General features: G+C 40.8%; 2 protein-coding genes across 4 annotated transcripts; both read left to right on the plus strand.

Moving 5' to 3' along the window:
* The first annotated feature begins 291 nt into the window (after window positions 1-291).
* On the plus strand, window positions 292-7,855 carry usf2 (upstream transcription factor 2, c-fos interacting). Of its 2 annotated transcripts, XM_056399233.1 has the most exons (12): window positions 292-533; window positions 657-702; window positions 1,429-1,472; window positions 1,649-1,764; window positions 2,409-2,528; window positions 3,016-3,178; window positions 3,310-3,397; window positions 3,663-3,707; window positions 4,066-4,124; window positions 5,168-5,259; window positions 5,737-5,865; window positions 6,394-7,855. In XM_056399233.1, exons 2-12 carry the CDS (start codon window positions 665-667, stop codon window positions 6,481-6,483), a joined length of 984 nt encoding a protein of 327 aa, XP_056255208.1. In that variant the 5' UTR covers window positions 292-533; window positions 657-664; the 3' UTR covers window positions 6,484-7,855. The 2 variants fall into 2 exon arrangements, with proteins under 2 accessions (XP_056255208.1, XP_056255209.1); XM_056399234.1 differs by lacking the exon at window positions 3,663-3,707 and having other exon boundaries at window positions 294-702.
* A 130-nt stretch (window positions 7,856-7,985) lies between these two features.
* tekt2 (tektin 2 (testicular)) lies at window positions 7,986-14,851 on the plus strand. Of its 2 annotated transcripts, none has more exons than XM_056399231.1 (10): window positions 7,986-8,744; window positions 9,590-9,752; window positions 9,854-9,979; window positions 10,555-10,760; window positions 10,848-10,991; window positions 11,124-11,238; window positions 12,294-12,401; window positions 12,485-12,628; window positions 12,718-12,797; window positions 13,017-14,851. In XM_056399231.1, exons 2-10 carry the CDS (start codon window positions 9,597-9,599, stop codon window positions 13,219-13,221), a joined length of 1,284 nt encoding a protein of 427 aa, XP_056255206.1. In that variant the 5' UTR covers window positions 7,986-8,744; window positions 9,590-9,596; the 3' UTR covers window positions 13,222-14,851. The 2 variants fall into 2 exon arrangements, with proteins under 2 accessions (XP_056255206.1, XP_056255207.1); XM_056399232.1 differs by having other exon boundaries at window positions 9,593-9,752.
* The last annotated feature ends 2,789 nt before the right edge of the window (window positions 14,852-17,640 follow it).

Genomic DNA, 17,640 nt, shown 5'->3' on the forward strand with positions numbered 1-17,640 from the left:
CGCTGTCTTAAAACTGGAGGTAAATAAACGAGGCGGATTCAAGTTTCTATCCAGAAATAAACCGGGGAAAGACGCGAAAATCATTTCTATCCTCCAAACTCTGCGTCCGATGAGTCACGTGAATGCCACATTACAAAATGTGAAATGTATACAGAGATAAATAAGCAGCTACAGTGAAAAACACTCATTTCATCGCATAATAAAACGAACAAACGAGTCCACTCCGCGTCTTCTTGGGCGCAGGTCTGTGCCGCAGCTTTGCGCGGATAAACAGCAGCTGCGCCGCGGAGCAACAAAAAGGAAACCGAGAGCAAAAACATTCCCAACGCCTTGTTTAAAAGGAGATCATAATCCACCCCGCACCCGTCTGCTCATATACAAGACTAACATTTTCAACCCGGGCCCGGAGCTCCACCGCCGGCGTGAAGCTGCGTTAACACCCAGGCTGTTTTTTTTTTTTTTTTTGGTTTCCCGCACAGACGCAGACGGCTCCGAGCTGCTCCGCCGCGGCCTCCATTTTAGCTCCTTGCCCGGTCGGTACCTCACGTGTCCTGGACTGTCTTTCTCACATGACCCGTGTGTTTGTCCCCGTGATCAGCGCTTCCATCTCCGTAAATCAGTGTCGTTGAATATCGGCGTTTTTTTTACACCCGCAGGAACCTTCATGGATATGCTGGAGCAGAGTCTGGACAGCTCGGCGAGGTGAGAGGCTGCTGGCCGCTTCCTGCTCTGCCATGGCTCCCACCACGGCCTAAAACCTCCCTCCCTGCAGCGCAGGGCTCCGTTAATAAACCCCCCACCGCTGCTGCTGATACTTATAATATCTGTGCACTGCTCGGTGTGGTGGCTCCAGAGTGAACCAGTCTCGGTGCATTTCGGGTTTCAGCATCTATAAAAATGTTTTCAACAGAAAGTGCTCGCCCCTTTGCAAACCTCTAACATCACATCTGCTGTGTTTCATTCACTAAACCAGAGGGGCGAATGCACAACACTAAACTGTCTATCTTCAGTTTAACATGTAACTGCACTGAGTTCCCTCTCCACCTGATGCAGCTCTATTAGCATTAAAATGCTTAAATAAAACTAGGAGGGCGTGTGTTAGAAGTGTTAGAATTATTTGTGAAGTTTGTCTTTAATTATGCAGTAAGTCAAACTACACAGACTTAAGTTTCAATTCTTAAACAATTATAATTATCCTCTTGGAAGTTGCAGAAAACATGATTTCTGTCACGCCTATTACGTTTCACTTTATTTATGTCTGATCCATCACATCCTCATGTGACCAGCTGGGGGCGCCCTTCCGCCACAACCGGCTCCACACAGTGCACACACACTGATGATAAATTGTCTTATTTCTGGGAAATGTTGGTGTGTTTTTGGGTTCAGTTTGAAATTGACTCACTGGTTTTTTCTCTTTCTGTTTTTTAGTCACGACAAACAGGAATCAGAAGAGGTGGTGCAGTTACAGGAAGGTGGGAAGCTCAAGTGAAACAAAAAAAGTGTTGCAAATTTAACATGAGCTTCTTAAACTCATGTTAAAATGATAAAAACTCTGCAACCATTGTCTGCAACCATGCACATTTGTTTTTTATGGTCCTGCCTTGGTTCAGCATCACAGATGTGAAACTTGTTGACCTGTGTGTTGCAGGAGAGGCGGTGGGGACAGAGGAGCAGACTGCAGTGACCATCGCTGGTGTCCCGCAGACTGCGTTCACTGACCACAATGTGCAGTACCAGTTTCGTACAGAGAACAGTGGAGGACAGGTGAGTGTTGCTTTGTTTATCTTTCTATTTATTTATATATTTTAAGCAGCTTTTATTCTGAAAAGCACTTTGTGTTACATGGTTTGTATGAAAAGTGTTATACAAATAAAGTCTGATTGATTGATGATGATTATATGTTCAGGGAAGAGAATTACTTATATGCAACTTCACAGCAACCAATTCAGATACACAGGAGGGGAACAGGCTTGGACACAGCACCTACCTGCTGTGCCTAGTTACGGTTGCTAAGGGACGCCCTGTGTGTAGAGTTTTAACCAACAGTCAGTTTAAAGTTGAATGTGCTGTTGGATGAGTCCCAGCACAGGATTGTTCAAATGACGCCCAAATAAATTAAAAAATGTTAATTATTCGAAGCCATTTTCACAGCAGGTTTATTTGTAGCAGCTGATTTGACTGATAAACTCGTGGGAAAAACATTGTAGGTGGATTAACACAGACAGATCTTAACACCTGATAAGTTACTCAAAGCAAAACAGTAGGTGATGTAAACATGAGGTGAAATGTGGCAGAGAGGTTAAAGTGTCTGCTAAGGTTTTTTGTTGCCGTGTCGTGGTTTGAGTTTGTGGTGAAAACCTGTAAAACACCTGTAAGCCTCACTGTGATACTCTCTGCTCTGACCTCAGGTGACCTACCGTGTGGTTCAGGTGACAGATGATCATTTAGAGGCGACAGCTGATGGGACTGGAGCCGTAAGCGTCGTCTCCACTGCAGCATTTGCAGGGGCCCCTCAGGCTGTGGCTCAGGTGAGTTTAAAAGCCCACCTGTTTTAAGTAATTTGCATATACAGTATGTGCGTATGTACATGTCATGTATAACAGAAGAACTGTAAGACCAAAATGCATTTATGAACCAACATTTGAAAGGTAATATCTTCTAGTTTCTGATAATGTGCTTATTTTGCATGTGACTACAACCCAGCCCAAACTACATCAGCTCATACATGGTATTATTTTGTATGTTTTTATCCTCACCTGCAAAAAAAGTCATATTTGATAACGAAAAACAACAACAATGAAAACCATTATATTCCTTCTACATCTTGTCAAAAACTCCTGTGCTGTGAGAATGAAGCAAAGGGGGAGGGATGCTCCACATATTGCCTGTTAAAATCACTATGATGATGGTGAATCTTTGCAGTGATCAAACACAGCCTTACCATGTTCTATGTTATATATTATATATTAGTTGTTTACTGTTTGACCGACTTGTCCCTGACTCGACCTTTGCCAGGCCGTCATCCAGAACCCTTTTAGTAATGGGGGTAGTCCTGGCGGGGAGACCGTGGGCGGAGAGACACGTTTCGCTTATTTTCCCGCCGCCACCGTCAGCGATGGAACAGCCACGGCCGTGTCGGTGCAGGCCACCGCTGACCCAACCATCACACAGGCAGGAGGTGAGGAACTGCACCAGGATCAGCTGGTGGAAAAGTGACTTTCAAAATAAGAGACAGGCCAGAATTAGTATCCCCCTTATTTCCATAAGAAATTTATTTTTTCATCGCTGTCATTTCCTTTTTAAATCCAGGTCAGTTCTACGTGATGATGAGCCCCCCCGAGGTGCTGCAGACGACGACCCCTCGTACCATCGCACCACGCACACACACCTACACTGCGTGAGTATAACACAACATTCCTGAAGTTACCTCATCACCATAACTCTCTCCCGCGTCTTTGGTCGACTTCTCACCCTCCACGTTTCCGCACCTCTCTCCCTGTAACTTCACAGTGGACGTTCTTTACCCTCTTCTTTCCCTTTTTTTGGAATGATTAGTTCTGTCATTGTATTTACAAATGAACATACAAAAAAATCATTATCCATCGTTTAAAACATCCAACATCTGAAATCCACACTCTGTCCTACTTACCTGCCATCCCCAGAGACCTTGGTGAAAGCGAGATGTTGCAGCATGGCAGTTCAAACTGGTGAGACGAACTTTCACATACGCCCTCACCCTGCCCCCATCATGTGTTGTAGAGACAGATTCACTAATCAATCATTAGCATCCCTGTGTGGAGAATTATATGTTGACAGGCAGCTATAGTTTAGCAATATCTTATGACTGAGTCCTGTTAGCACAACCTCCAGGCTGGATCCCACAAACTCCAGCCCTTCAGAGGAACTAAAGGTTCAGCCAAAAAACAATAGAAAAAGCCACAAATATCTGGGTCTTTGTCTTTGTGTTTTTAACTTCTAGTTCAGGATACAGTTTTGGTTTATATTAAAAATCTGATGCTTTATTCATAATTTCTTTGTCAAATTTGTTTTGCTGTGTCTTTGCAGGAAGGTGGAGGGTCCACGGGCACCCAGAGATGAGAGGCGAAGAGCACAGCACAACGAAGGTCTGAAACTAATGAGTGTTTGAAACTATTCTGTCGTAAAGGTACCATATGTAAAGATGTGAAGTAATTTGCAATTAACTGCTTTTTTGTTGCCAATGCTGTGAACAGATTTTAATGTTACTTAAATAATTAGACATTCCCAGACTTTCTCAGTGGCCTATATCAGCCTGTTGACTGATTTCTATGTAGAGGACTCTGGCAGAATTGATAAGGAAGATCCAAAGGATGTTCTGGGCAAATCCTGGTGGGCCGTAGGACCATCAAAAAAAATCAATAAAGTTTTTACCCTTCCTGTCAGTCCCTTTACCGGCCCTCTCTATGTGCCTGTCATTCAGGGTGAACAGGCAAGTCCAGGGCCTCACACTGCCTCTGATAAACGTTCCTTCCCTTGAACTCCCCAACTTCCTTGAGCTGTTATGTCGCTGCCCGACTCTCGTCTGCTGTCCCAATTAATCCCATTCAAAACTCCACATGATCTGGCAGTGATAGAAGGGTAGACTGCTCCGTCTTCTTCTTCTGGTAATCCTTAAATTGGCACTATCCAAGCACCATTCAGGCCTGATTTGTCCCCATATTACCTTTTTAAGGAGAGTTTACTTATTCTGAAACTACGTAAACTTATGTATTTTCACTTACACTCCAGTTGCTCTGCAGACTAACTCAGGTCTTTGTTATTGGTAATAAAGATCTTTTACTATTTTCAGTTCTTGTCTCATGTAGTTTATTTCTGAGATTGCAAACCCCACCTCACTCTCCTCTAGTCTGACCATCAAATCACTATTTCGGCCACCGCCCAGAATGTTCGCTTGTGCCTTTGTGCAATCCCTCGCGTGAGCAACAGGATGCTGTTCATTTAACTGCCACTGGTGTCATTAATAACAAAGGTTTTCTGAATGTTACACATAGAACTTTTAATTTTGTGTTTGTTACAGATGGTTGTTGAACGCTTCTGAATTGTCCTGTAAATATTACACAGATAGTAGTTGCATCTTAATGCACATATACATGAACAACAATGAGTCTATTTCTTTCTGTCTTTGCAGTGGAGAGAAGAAGAAGAGACAAGATTAACAACTGGATTGTTACACTGTCGAAAATCATCCCTGACTGTAGCGTGGACAGCAGAACTGGAGCGGTGAGTGCTGCACACAAATGAGCTCAGAATATAATGTTTTCTAAAAGCCCAATATATTTGACAGAGGTTTTTCACAGGTTCGATATTTTTGGCTGTTTCATGTTTGTGATGGTTTTCAATTTGTATCTGCATTACATTTTCTGCCCTCCGTGTCGTCACATTGCTTATATCCAGACTCATGAACCCGACCCTCTGTCCTTTCACCTAATGCACGCTCACATAACTGATTCTCAAAATCAAACTGAAACCAGGTGTAACCACAGCCAGTCTATGTTAAAAATCATTATTCATTTGATCTTGTTCCATATGAAACCTGTAGTTTGGCTGTTGAGTCACTGGAGGAAAGTTTAAGGTTTATGTGAGTCACAGAATGGGACAGAAAAACTGACAGGTTAAGATGAAAACCTAGTAATAAAGGAGCTGATCAGTGATTTTTACCACATGTGGTGTTTTATCCAAATCTGCTGTGTTCCTCAGAGTAAAGGAAGCATCCTGTACAAAGCCTGTGACTATATCCGAGAGCTGCGTCAGAGCAACCAGCAGCTGCAGGAGAGCTGCAAAGAGGTGGAGCGAGTCAAGATGGACAACGAGCTGCTCAGACAACAGGTTAACCTCCCATTCAAACCTGCCTTTACTTAACTGCACTCGGCCTGATTTGGATACACAAGTCTAACTTTTTATTTTGACACAAAACAAAAATTAGAGAAGCAGGCGTGTGAATGTAATTAATCTGCCGTGTTGGCAGGAAAACGTCTGGGCAGTTTTAGTTCAAGCTAATTAAACCCAAAGTTAAAGGATGTATTGTTGCATGGTACATACATATACACATATACACACACACACACACACACACACACACACACAGACTATTTTTAACTTTAACACAAAGCTGTCTTGAGTTGTCTGATGAAGTGAGCACTCACAAGTCATAAACATCCTTAGCACGCATCATAAAATTCAAAGTGCCAGTATTCTGTAATTAATCACTTGTGGCCACAGTGGTAAGAGTTAAATAAATGAACACTGACAATTCACATTCTGTTTACAAGGATGAAAGTGAGTTGAAATTAAACCCACAGCTTTGCTCCTTTTCTCTTCCTTCCTCATCTAATTATCTGTTTTGTGGTTTTCCAGATCGAGGAGCTAAAGAATGATAATGCACTGCTTCGAGCACAGCTACAGCAGCATGGGGTAGAAGTCAATGGAGATGCAACACCACAGTGATTGTGGACTGGACACGTGTAATGACACAAACACAAATGTCGCATCCTCCCACCCACCTGAACAATACCAGGAAAGGAATTACAACGACAGAGAATTTCCATCTGAGATTGGACGAGAGAAAGACGCACAGGGCTCGAGAAGAACACTGACGGACTGCAGACTGAACACGTCTCTTCCACCTCCAGCAGTTTAGAGGCTCTGAAATCCGTTAACTGTAGCTGACTGAACGTCTCGCCTCTGCTTCAAAGGAAAACGACCTCTGCACAGCAGCACCACGCTCGCACCAAACTTTCTCTTTACTTTAAATTATGAACCTGCCACAGAAAATTTTACTTTTATTGATTTCACCTTTTTATCTCAACACAGACTTGTTTTTTTTTTTTTTTTTTTGACATTTGCTGTTTTTCAAACTACTAAATGTGACCTGAATGATCACTCTCATTTACTTTTAATTTATCAGTCTTCAAGGAACCTGAACACAGAAAAGAATAGGAAACGACAACAAACAAATAACCGGTAAATCGGACGTGTTGATGATGCTCATCACTGTCACTAAGGATAGTTTTACTGTCACTCGAGCTTGTGTGTGTATATATATATATATATATATATATATATATATATACAGTTGATCTGTGAGCAGTTATCTGCCTCTTAACACTGACACTCCACAAACACAGCCCAATGACAGTAAATTCAAAAACTATAATACATCTCTGACAGCTTTGCCATCACAGACGTGGAGGTTTTTGTTTTTAGTCCAAGGCCTTAATAGAAGCCTGTTGGAGAATCTAGGTGTTAACATAGCTCAGGTAATTGGGATAGTGCACTGGCAACTGGTTCCCAGACTCAATGAAGTCTTTACATATATAGAGTTTAGTAAAAGTCTCCTTTTTGTCCCCTTTAGGTGCAATGTACAGATAAATGAGAATATGGGGATGATTTTCAACCTGTAAGTCATTTTTAATGGGCATTAAAAAAATATGGTTTGTTTGTATATCTGATAATAGGTAATTGGTGTAATGCACTGAAACAGAGGTTCAGTCATGTGAGACCGGCCTCTGTTTGGCCTCCCACCAATCATGCTGCATTTGAATGGACACGCAAGGTGGCATTGTTTTTGTTTGTTGTTTTTTTGTTTTTTTCACTATTCCCTAACTCTTTACAACTCTGGGAACCATTGCTGCTGACAGAAGACCATAAAAGAGCCATGGTCAGGAATGTGCTAAAGGTAGTTTGGATGTGAGTGATGATAATTGTAACTAACCAGCTTTTGTCTACACTGAAAGTCTCCACAGCATGGAAATATAACCACTGGCATGACTAATTCTGATATTACAATAAAACAGAAGTGTGAGCGCTGTTTATTACAGAGGGTGTCTACATTTTATGTTTTTCAAGACACCACCGAGGTCGAATTAAAATTTTTATTCTCCATTTCCATATTTTGACTTCATTTAAAATGAAGTACATAATGCCACTTTTAAAAATGGGAGCATAACGTTTTATGTTTTTACGTTTGTTATTTAAATTGGAAAATTTACAATCACATACCAGTTTTAAAATAAAAGAAACATAAAAAATTCAACAAAAAAGACGAATAAGAATAATACTGAAAAGTATTATACTTAAATTATAAGTGGCAGCCTTCTTCAGACAAACATTTCAGAATAGATATTAACTGCTGATATGGATTTCTTGTTTCTCAAAAATTTGAAAGACTCATAAATTCGACTCAACGTTCAAGATCAATTTGAAAATACTTTTTTTTTTTTTAAACGGATTTATTGAAGAAGTTTTGGCTTGAGAATATGAAATTCCCTAGTAAATTCAGGAGGTTACCAATATTGCATAGATTATCCTTATATTCAAAATAAGTGAAAATATTTTTCAATTCAATGTCAATCATGTGTTGTTTTAACTTTCAAGAATGTAATACAATATGTGCAATCGTAGAACAAATGAGTTATGATTTCATTTATCAATACTCATAAATCATGAAATGTACAGGCTAACTAAAGCTTTTTTAAGCTAACAGTAGCTATCATGGATGTATTATGGTAGCAATGTAACTGCTCCTCGATGACGCCATAAAGGATCCCGAATCAACAAAAACGTCATGGACGTCGACATAGCGTTTGAATTATTAAAAGAGTTTCAGTCGCTTCGTTGCCTAGAGACGGCAGGGGTAGTTGTTGCTATAGGAAACCTGGTCCAGATAAACCAGCACGCGCCGACTACTTGAACATTCTAGAACTCCGGTGAGTAAAAATTGATGTGAGGAAACTTCGAAATTATATTCAAACTGGTTGTCGCAATGTTTGAGATTCAGCTTTAGAAACGGCGACAACAAGTTTGAGAAGCGTCAAGTTTTGGAAGAAAGCGTCGCTTTACGGCTTTACTTCAACAAGATGAAATAACCATTGAGCTCAAATGAGCCATTATATGATAACAGTGTTTGTAGTAATAATATGACGAAGCCTTTGTTGCTGTTTTTAAAACTCTTCAAGTCATCCTATTGTTTTATTGGAAAAAATATCTGTTTGACGTGCTCTTTATGTCTGTCATGTTATTATGTCTGTCCTTAGAGAATCAGTTTCCCTGAGGGTCTCACAAACTTCAAACACCTCATTAAGTTAAACAAACACCTCAGTAAGTTAAAATGCTGCAGTCAAACTTCTAATTAAACACATGAACTGCGCATGTTGAGGTGTACAAAGATTTCACAAAATGGACATAATTAAAGCCAATGCAGAACTACGTCATCCCCATAGAGTCCATCAGTTTTGAGGGTCAGTGAGACTTTGCAAAGGACATGATGATGTGATCATATTTTTACTGTCAGGGATAATATACTTCTTTTTTATCTTGGGAGTGAACCTTTTTTATATGAATTAGGAAGCTCAGTTGTTTCTTTGAAATAGTTTATTGAGTGGTATTGAGTGTACATGATTCAGAACCTGCTACATGATACAGAAGCTCCTCTGGACCACATCTGTTATGTTGTGAAATTTAAGGATATCAAAATGCTTCTGCAAGAGAGTAATTGAAATAAATAGCTGTACTTGATGAATACAGTGATTGGGATGTTCTCATGTTGCCGCAGCAGTAGAATGTCTGCACTTCCTGCAAAGCCCGGCCTTCACCTCAGTGTGTCAGAGTGGTACAGCCGCAACCACCAGCTGTCTGCCACTGCTCAACACGAGCGACTTATTTCTAATGTGATCAGACAAGATGGGAGGTCGCTACGCAACGAGACCAACTGCAAGGTAGGTTCTTGTGCTGGAAGTACATACACAACGAAGCCTGTATTTCTCCACACTTCATGGATCCGCCACTCACCCATCTTCTTGTTACTTTTGTTTTGCAGACGACCTGGGATGAGAGTGACACCTCTCGCAGGTTGAGGGACAGGGTTCTGGATGTTGGTCGATCGAAGGACGTGTTGGAAACCTGCGCACAGAAAGTGGATGAAGAGATGGAGGCTCTGACCCTGGTAATTGTCCAAAAACCTTAAAAACAACAGAGAGCTTGTTTCATTTTATGTTCATAAGCGTACAAAGCTTTTGGCCCCCTAAATTCTTAATAGTGTGTTTCTCTTGGGGGAAGTATCAATATTCTTTGAATCATATAATTTAAAAGTGAAGTGGAAGTGGCTTTCTCTCAATAGATAACTAGAATCACCTCCTTGTGGGTGTCTGCCCCTCCACTCAGACTAGTTTCAGGTTACATCTCTGTTTATCCAGAGTCATGAAATGTGAACCATTTGTGTGAAATATTGTCATAATTGCTGTGTGAAGGCGTCAGTAATGCCAAAACTGTGTTTTGTGAGGTCACCATGACCTTGACCTTTGACCTTTGACCACCAAAATCTAATGAGTTCATCCTTGAGTCCTATTGAATGTCAAGGTGTTACTGAGATATCGTGTCCACGAGAACGGGATGGACGGACAGACAACCTGAAAACAATATGGCTCCTGCTCTGACTATCTGCGGCGTGGAGGAATAACAAACTGTGGAAGTGCTGAACTCACAGTAAATTAACATCAGCCTTGGTGTGTGTTGGGTCAGTCTAAGGAGCAGACCGAGCAGGCCCTGGCTGCAACTGTCATTCCTCTGGAGGTCAGCACAGAGTGTGTGACGCTGAGGGAGGGACGGCGAGGGTGCGAGCTGGTCGTCGACCCCGTGGATGAGCAGCTGAAGAAAGAGGTGGATCTGATCGGGAGAGTCCAGCAGGTTCTGCAGCAGCACATAGACAAGGCCTTCGAACAGCTGAGGTGAGGAGCTCTGTGCTGTGACGTTAAAACAGACTGTTTTCAGTTTCTGATTCTTCTCTGACCTCCTCTCTTTGTTCTTGTCCACAGTGTTTTGCAGGAGGCTCGACATCAGCTGACCTCTGACCTCCAGAACAAGATGGACACTCTGGACATTGACATGTCCTGCCTGTCACTTACAATAAAGTCCCCTCAGATCTCCCTGAAGACCAACCCGACTCGCATACCATCAGGGTAACCATGGGATGAGGCTGTGCATGAGATAACACACAAAGTGCTTGTTGCTTTGAATTTTACAACCACTACTTCCTGGTTTACTGATTCCTCATTAGCTAAAATGTAGAAATGTCACTGTTGTTGTTGTAGCTCCTCCACCCCCCAGGAGTGGCTCCAGTTCAGCCAGTATAATGTATCTCGTGCCCAGGAGGCCATGCAGGTGTCCCAGCAAATGAGGGAGGACATGAGTCTCACCAGAGCCCAGGTGGGTGTGATGTAACCACACCTGGCCACATAGTATTTATAATATAAATACTACGTGGTATTTAAGGTGGAAATAAGTTTCTTTCGTTTTTGCAGATTTGTTCCCTCTGGAAAAACCCAACAATACAAAACAACAACTTCAAAGTTATAATCTGTAACTTTTCCACATTAAAATGCCTAAAAACAATTAGACCTATGTTCTATATGTTGTTGAGTTGTGCTCTTACATTATCTCAGATGTTTCCATCATGTCTCAAACCAGAGGAATCTGTGATTTTAATGATGGTAACGCTCCATTTCATTGGTCGCCTGTTAGTGACATCATATCCTCTGTGATCATGTGTCAGTGTGTTTGTCCGACAGAAGCTCAACATTGACTTTTATCTAGTTTTAAGCCACATACACTTTTTACACCTTGGTGGTTTCCAGCTCTATATTTGAACCAGATGAGGATTTTAGTCGTCGGACGTCTGGATCTGAAGTTATCAGAGAAACAAGCTGAGGAAATGTTAGACAGCTCAGCTCCCAGCTGCTGGAGACGTCCTGTCCTGTGTGTGCTGAACTGTATCCGAGAAACACTGACTTAAAATGTGGAACTGTTTTATTCAGTGTTTTTACTGTCTTTAATCCCCTGGTGTGTTTGTTATGAAGAGGAGGACACCTCTGTGGATAATTCAGCTGCTGGTAAAAAGCTCTTACAGTAGCTGGAGCTTACAGTAATGGTGGTGAAGACAACAACTCCCATGACCCTACGCTATTTCATGACATCACCCAACGCCATCTTTTCTTATTATTTTGATTGAGAGACCCCTTGAGGCAGAAGATACAGACTTTGGGTTTAACACAAACCTTTTAGCTCAAGACTTAATAAAACAAATACTGACGCAGGGTATCTTAAAGGTTGTTCTTTCTTAATTCATTCTTTGGTTTTCTTAACTGTGTGAGAATATGAGAATGTCATGCACCAATCATTCCTCTCATTTCTTCTGTAGTCAACAGTATTTGACTGATATGACACTTTGCAGTGAATCCTTTCTCTTAACGTCTGTTTCTCAGCTGCAGAATGAGTTGGAGACTCAGCGGAGGGCCACAGAGTTTGCTCTTCGTAAGCGGAACCACCACGAGGAGCAGGCCCGAGATGAGCTGGAGTGGCAGATAAAAACTGTAAGACATCTAACATCTTCTAATGTCAGGTGTGTATCTTTTTACTGTGGCTTCTGACACACAGTGTTTCTAATCGTCTGCAGACTGAAGATGAAATGACAGAGATGGAGAGCGACATCCACGGACTGGATACAGATCTGCAGGCGAAGACGGCCTCCCTGAAACTGGCTCACACCAGACTGGAGAACAGGACCAACAGACCGGGCATGGACCTGTGCAGAGATGAGGTTCTGGAGCAGTGGAGGTGTTTTAATAGAAACTATAAGAAGCCTGGCCCTGGTCCTGATTGGTTCTCTTCTTTCCTGTTTGTTTGCAGGTTCAACACGGCCTCGTTACTGAAGTCAATCAGCTGGAGGCCACGATCCTGGCTCTGAAACAGAAGCTGTCTGAGGCTCAGTGAGTCTCAGTTTAGATAATAGTTTATCCACATTTTTATTTTCCTGTTCATCAGCAAAAAAAAGTCTTTTTTTTGTCAACCAAGGTTGTCAAACATAAATCAAACATATTTAGCATAAAGAGACAGAAAAATGACAAAGTAACATTCAGGGAATTTACAGTATCTCTTAAAATACATCTCTGTCATCCTTGTGTTCAACCCGTTCCCTCTCCACTCAGACACTCTCTGCAGAAGATGAAGCTCCATCATGGCCGCATGCTGCAGGATCTGTCCAGAAAACAGGAAGCTTTATCTCTGGAACAACGGAGCATGAACACCCGCACCCACTTGACGTCAGCCTCCTGCTCCGGCAAAACCCCGGTCCTGCTGGTCCCTCTCACCAACTCCAGTGGGAGGAGCAACCTGCAGCTTCTGGCTCAGTAACAAGACGGTCTGTGTGTTTGAAGGGATCTAGTGGAACAGATATTCATTTTTAGCTTCATGTTTTTAACAATCCGAAAGCAATGGACACCACCAAAATGTGCTGTCCATACTTGGATGTTTCTATTAATATCTTAGCGATGATACAGCATAGAACTATGGTTTTAATGTTGTTAGAATCTGTGGACTCTCCACTTCCCCTTACATATTCTTATGAGATCGTACGTGATTCACATCCTCTAACATTTTGTTTAAGAGTGAGAAGACGACATTACGACTCAGCGATTTTACAAAATTTCATTTTAAGCATTTATCTACTATTTTACTCACATGTTGTGCTATTTTTCTAACTCGTTTCAAGCACCACAACAATCCATCCACATCAGTAAAAGTTTGTTTTCACAAGAGATTTGAAGAATTTCAAAAACCAGGCTTCAATTCTTCAGCTTTTGGGCCAAATTATCTCTTTGCTCCACGACAACAAGGCACCTCATTATAGAAAGAACTGAGATTGTTCTGAGAATTATGATGTAAAACACTTGGGTATTATGTTATATGCAAGTATCAATGGTGAATTTAAGAAATAATGTAGAAATCGAGAAAATGCCCTTAGACCTCACATGCAGTTCTGAGGTCTGAACGTAGTAAATAAAATGCTAAAAGATGAATTAATCATCTTAATTAGTCATTGAAGAAAAAAGCAAAAGAATTTCCTGGACTTTATGTATTTATTTCAACAAGAACCGTTGCAAGAATTATTCTCCTGACTTGTCAAGACCCTTTTCTTCTGTGGGTAATTTGCTTTTAGTTGTGATCAGCTATGTATTTTATGTGTGTTTAACTTTACTTATTTTTTACTAAGTAATCTTGCTTGGATATTTCTGGCATCTGAATGTATTTATTTATTTGAGATTGTTTTTTGTTTTTTTTTAACTTTATTGATCACGTAGAGAAGGAGCTCACGTTCATGTGTGGTAAAGTCATTACTTTTATCGACCATCATCTTTAGTGGCCATGTTTGGCCTCATCGTGTTGTTTGATCAACTGAGGCTGCTTGGAGAATGAAGTCAGTGATAATGATGTGAACTTTGACTCATACAGTAAACACACAGTTTAGATTAAAAAAAAACTAAACAGGATCCTAACACAATAAACCCTCGTAACTCTCACCTGCCTCAGTAGTAATGTCTTCAAATGGATGTGTTGTGTAAGCCTCTGCTTTTTATGAGAATTTAAGGAGAGAGAGAGAGAGAGATCTGTTTTAAATCATCACTTGTCACAACATCAGTAAATCATAGTATACTACTCTATATTTCCATGTTGAGACCAGAGAAAACTGAGACAGCATTTCCCAATTAGCATTTGTTGCTACCTTATTTTATGCAAGTATATTCTCTTCTCATTTAGGATTACACTGTAAAATATAACTTTTTGTTTCAACTTAAAAATATAATAAAAGGGCTGCTCTAACATTTTAGGTTAAATAATAAAATGTTATAATGATTAAATATTGCTTGTTGTGTAAACTCTTCTCTCAGTTTGGTTGATTTAGATTTGTTCATTTGTTGAACAGCCAAGCTCGTTGTTTGATCTGAATCTAGTTGAGCTTAATTAAAATTGTCTGTTGTGTAAAGCCTTTGTCTTGTTAATTTATTTCATTATCAGCCGTGACAGCAGGGCTGGTTTTCACCTTGTGTTTGTCGTCATGGTGAAATGTCCTGGAGACAGCCACTGTAGCAGGAACGACCACAGAGGGGGTTTTAGCACTTTGGTAGGTGTTCATATGTCTGGACAAATTTTGTCACCGCAATATCATCACCACAGCACAAGATACAGTCACAAAACATTACAGGCGTGTAGCTGACATCATAATGAAGGCAGAACATGAACCATGAGAACTGGGTACTCATGTAACCTGAGACTGATTTGCAGAAGGTGGTTTGATTCCCAGCTCTTCCAGTCTATATGTCAAAGTATCCTTGGCCAAGATACTGAGCCCCAAATTGCCCCCTACACATCAGTGTGTGAATATGTGCTATATGTGTAGGGAAGTGCTGTATGAATGTGTGTGTGTGAATGAGTGAATGTGACTAGTAGTGTAAACCGCATTGAGTGGTTGTTAAGACTAGAAAAACATACCATACAACATTTACCATATCCATTTCCATACACACTTTATACATAGACAGACACATAAATTCACGGGGGTTAAAATGGACAGACAGATAATTCACAGACAAACTTAATTATTTATTATTATTATTTAAAAAATGCACGTGCAAGTGTGATTGTAGATACTTAAGTGCAGTCTGTAATAATGTTACAGTGAAATAAGAAAATGTAACTTCATTTTTTTTTTAGCTTGTTGTATCTGTCTGCAGCACAGTATTTGAAACCAGTTGTTCTCAGTTCAGTTTGAACAAGTGGTTCAGCTGAAGTTAAAATGTCATGTGACCTGTGACGTGGTGAGCCCTGTGTTTAAATGTTACCAGAGAGCAGAGGTAACTAGGAAGTTTTTATAGCAGAACAACATACAATGCTGCTCCCTTTGTTAAAGACTATCCCACCTTTTTATATAGGATGCAATGATGATTTAGAAAAGTTTCACCCTTCATTGATTGGCAGACTAAATGCAATAAAAAAAAAAATTGAAACATCCCTCTATTACTCTCTCAAAAGTTCTTTAAAATACTCAACCAAAAAATTTGCTCCTTTATATGGGGAGGGAAAGCCCCGGGAATCTGTAAAAACTCTACTTTAGAGGTGCAAACTTAATGGGGGTATAGCATTGACTGTCTTTGGTTTTTACTACTGGGCTGGTCATATCCATAAGACTTGTACTGGCTTCAGTCCCATAATACTCCTTGGTGCAGGCTGGAGGTGCTGTCTTGTACCTCATCTTCCCTCTCTGCTCTGCTACTCTCCTCCTTACCAATGAAAATCAGACAGAATACAGACAGTCCAGTAGTTTTTACCACTCTAAAGATCTGGCAGCAATTTAGACATTATTTTAGGTTCTTATCTGCATCAACCTTGGCTCCAATTTGTAATAACTATTTATTTCCCCCTTCATTGTTAGAGTCAACGTTTTCTCAGTGTTAAAGAAAAGGTATCAAGACCTTTTCAAGATTTATGTGTGGATGGGGTTTTCTCCAGTTTTTCTTATCTAACGTCAACATTTGGACTACCTCAATGTCATTGTTTCAGATATTTTCAAATAAGACACTGTAACTTTCCCAGTTTTCCTTCACTTCCTCCAAAACTAACATGGGCTGATGGGCTCTCTTTAAATTTAAATCAAAGAGCATCATTTTTCTAAAATTTAGAATTCCCTTATGTTATACAAAGATAGTGGGAGTGTGATGGGAACAGGAGCTGGGGATAGAGTGTGTGCGTGAGTGTGTATGAGTGGTTGGGCGGGTGGGGGGATCTATAACATAACATATAATGTGAGTAATAACAGTAATGGTACTGTGCTACACCTGATTTGTCAATCCAGTTGTACCTTCAGTTTGCTTTACAGGTGTTCACATGGCTCTTAAAAGTGAGTCTGCTATCTAACCATAGTCTTAAGTATTGATAACATCCAACAGTTTCAGTTTCATGACCATGATAAAATCGCTGTCTGTTAGAAATTCTCATTGAGGCTTCCTGGAAAAACAGAGAAGAAATATGAGCTGTAAGGCTGGTGCTAATGTCACTTTCACTTCAGGTAATAAAGAAGGTAAATAGGCCATCAGTACTTTGCAAACATTCATGGCAAGATATCAGAAGACTACACATTATACACATTTGTTCAGAAAATTGGATCAATAGACTGACTGAATGACGAGCAGCCATGTTTTGCACCACCTCAGGTCTTTTCTTGGGAAAACATTTCCTGGTATCTGTCATTCTGCTCTAATAAAATGCCTCTGCAACATGTCAACAGTAATTTTCTGCTCCATTTTCTTCACCAAAAGCCTTTTGCATGACACACCCACTCTTCTTTTACACACAAACAGACACACACAAACTAAGGAACTCATTCTCCACCATAAAAACAAATCATTGTTTCCCAAAGCATGAACCATCCTCTTCTCACATTGACCATCAGCCTCAGCACATTTATGACTTTACTGCTGCGTCCTCCAGTTCACTTAGATGGCCTCAGCTTTAAGGGGACGGCCATGTGCTTCCTGACACGCGGAATTATTCTGAATCATTTCACTTAAGGGCCCAGATGCTACCTGTCTGTTACCCTCCGCTGAGAGGGCAATTAAGGCAAACCTGGTGCCTGCTAAATGCCCCCCTCCTTATGCCTGAGTGGATGCATCTCCTTATCTGCATCTCTGTCATGATGTCGTGTGCACCTCGCCCCCTTCGTGCCCACATGCATCAGCGTATTGTGGCCACCGCCTCCTTTTTTTTTTTTTTCACCTG

This window comes from Seriola aureovittata, chromosome 16 (genome assembly GCF_021018895.1).
Source record: "Seriola aureovittata isolate HTS-2021-v1 ecotype China chromosome 16, ASM2101889v1, whole genome shotgun sequence".
NCBI lineage: Eukaryota > Metazoa > Chordata > Actinopteri > Carangiformes > Carangidae > Seriola > Seriola aureovittata.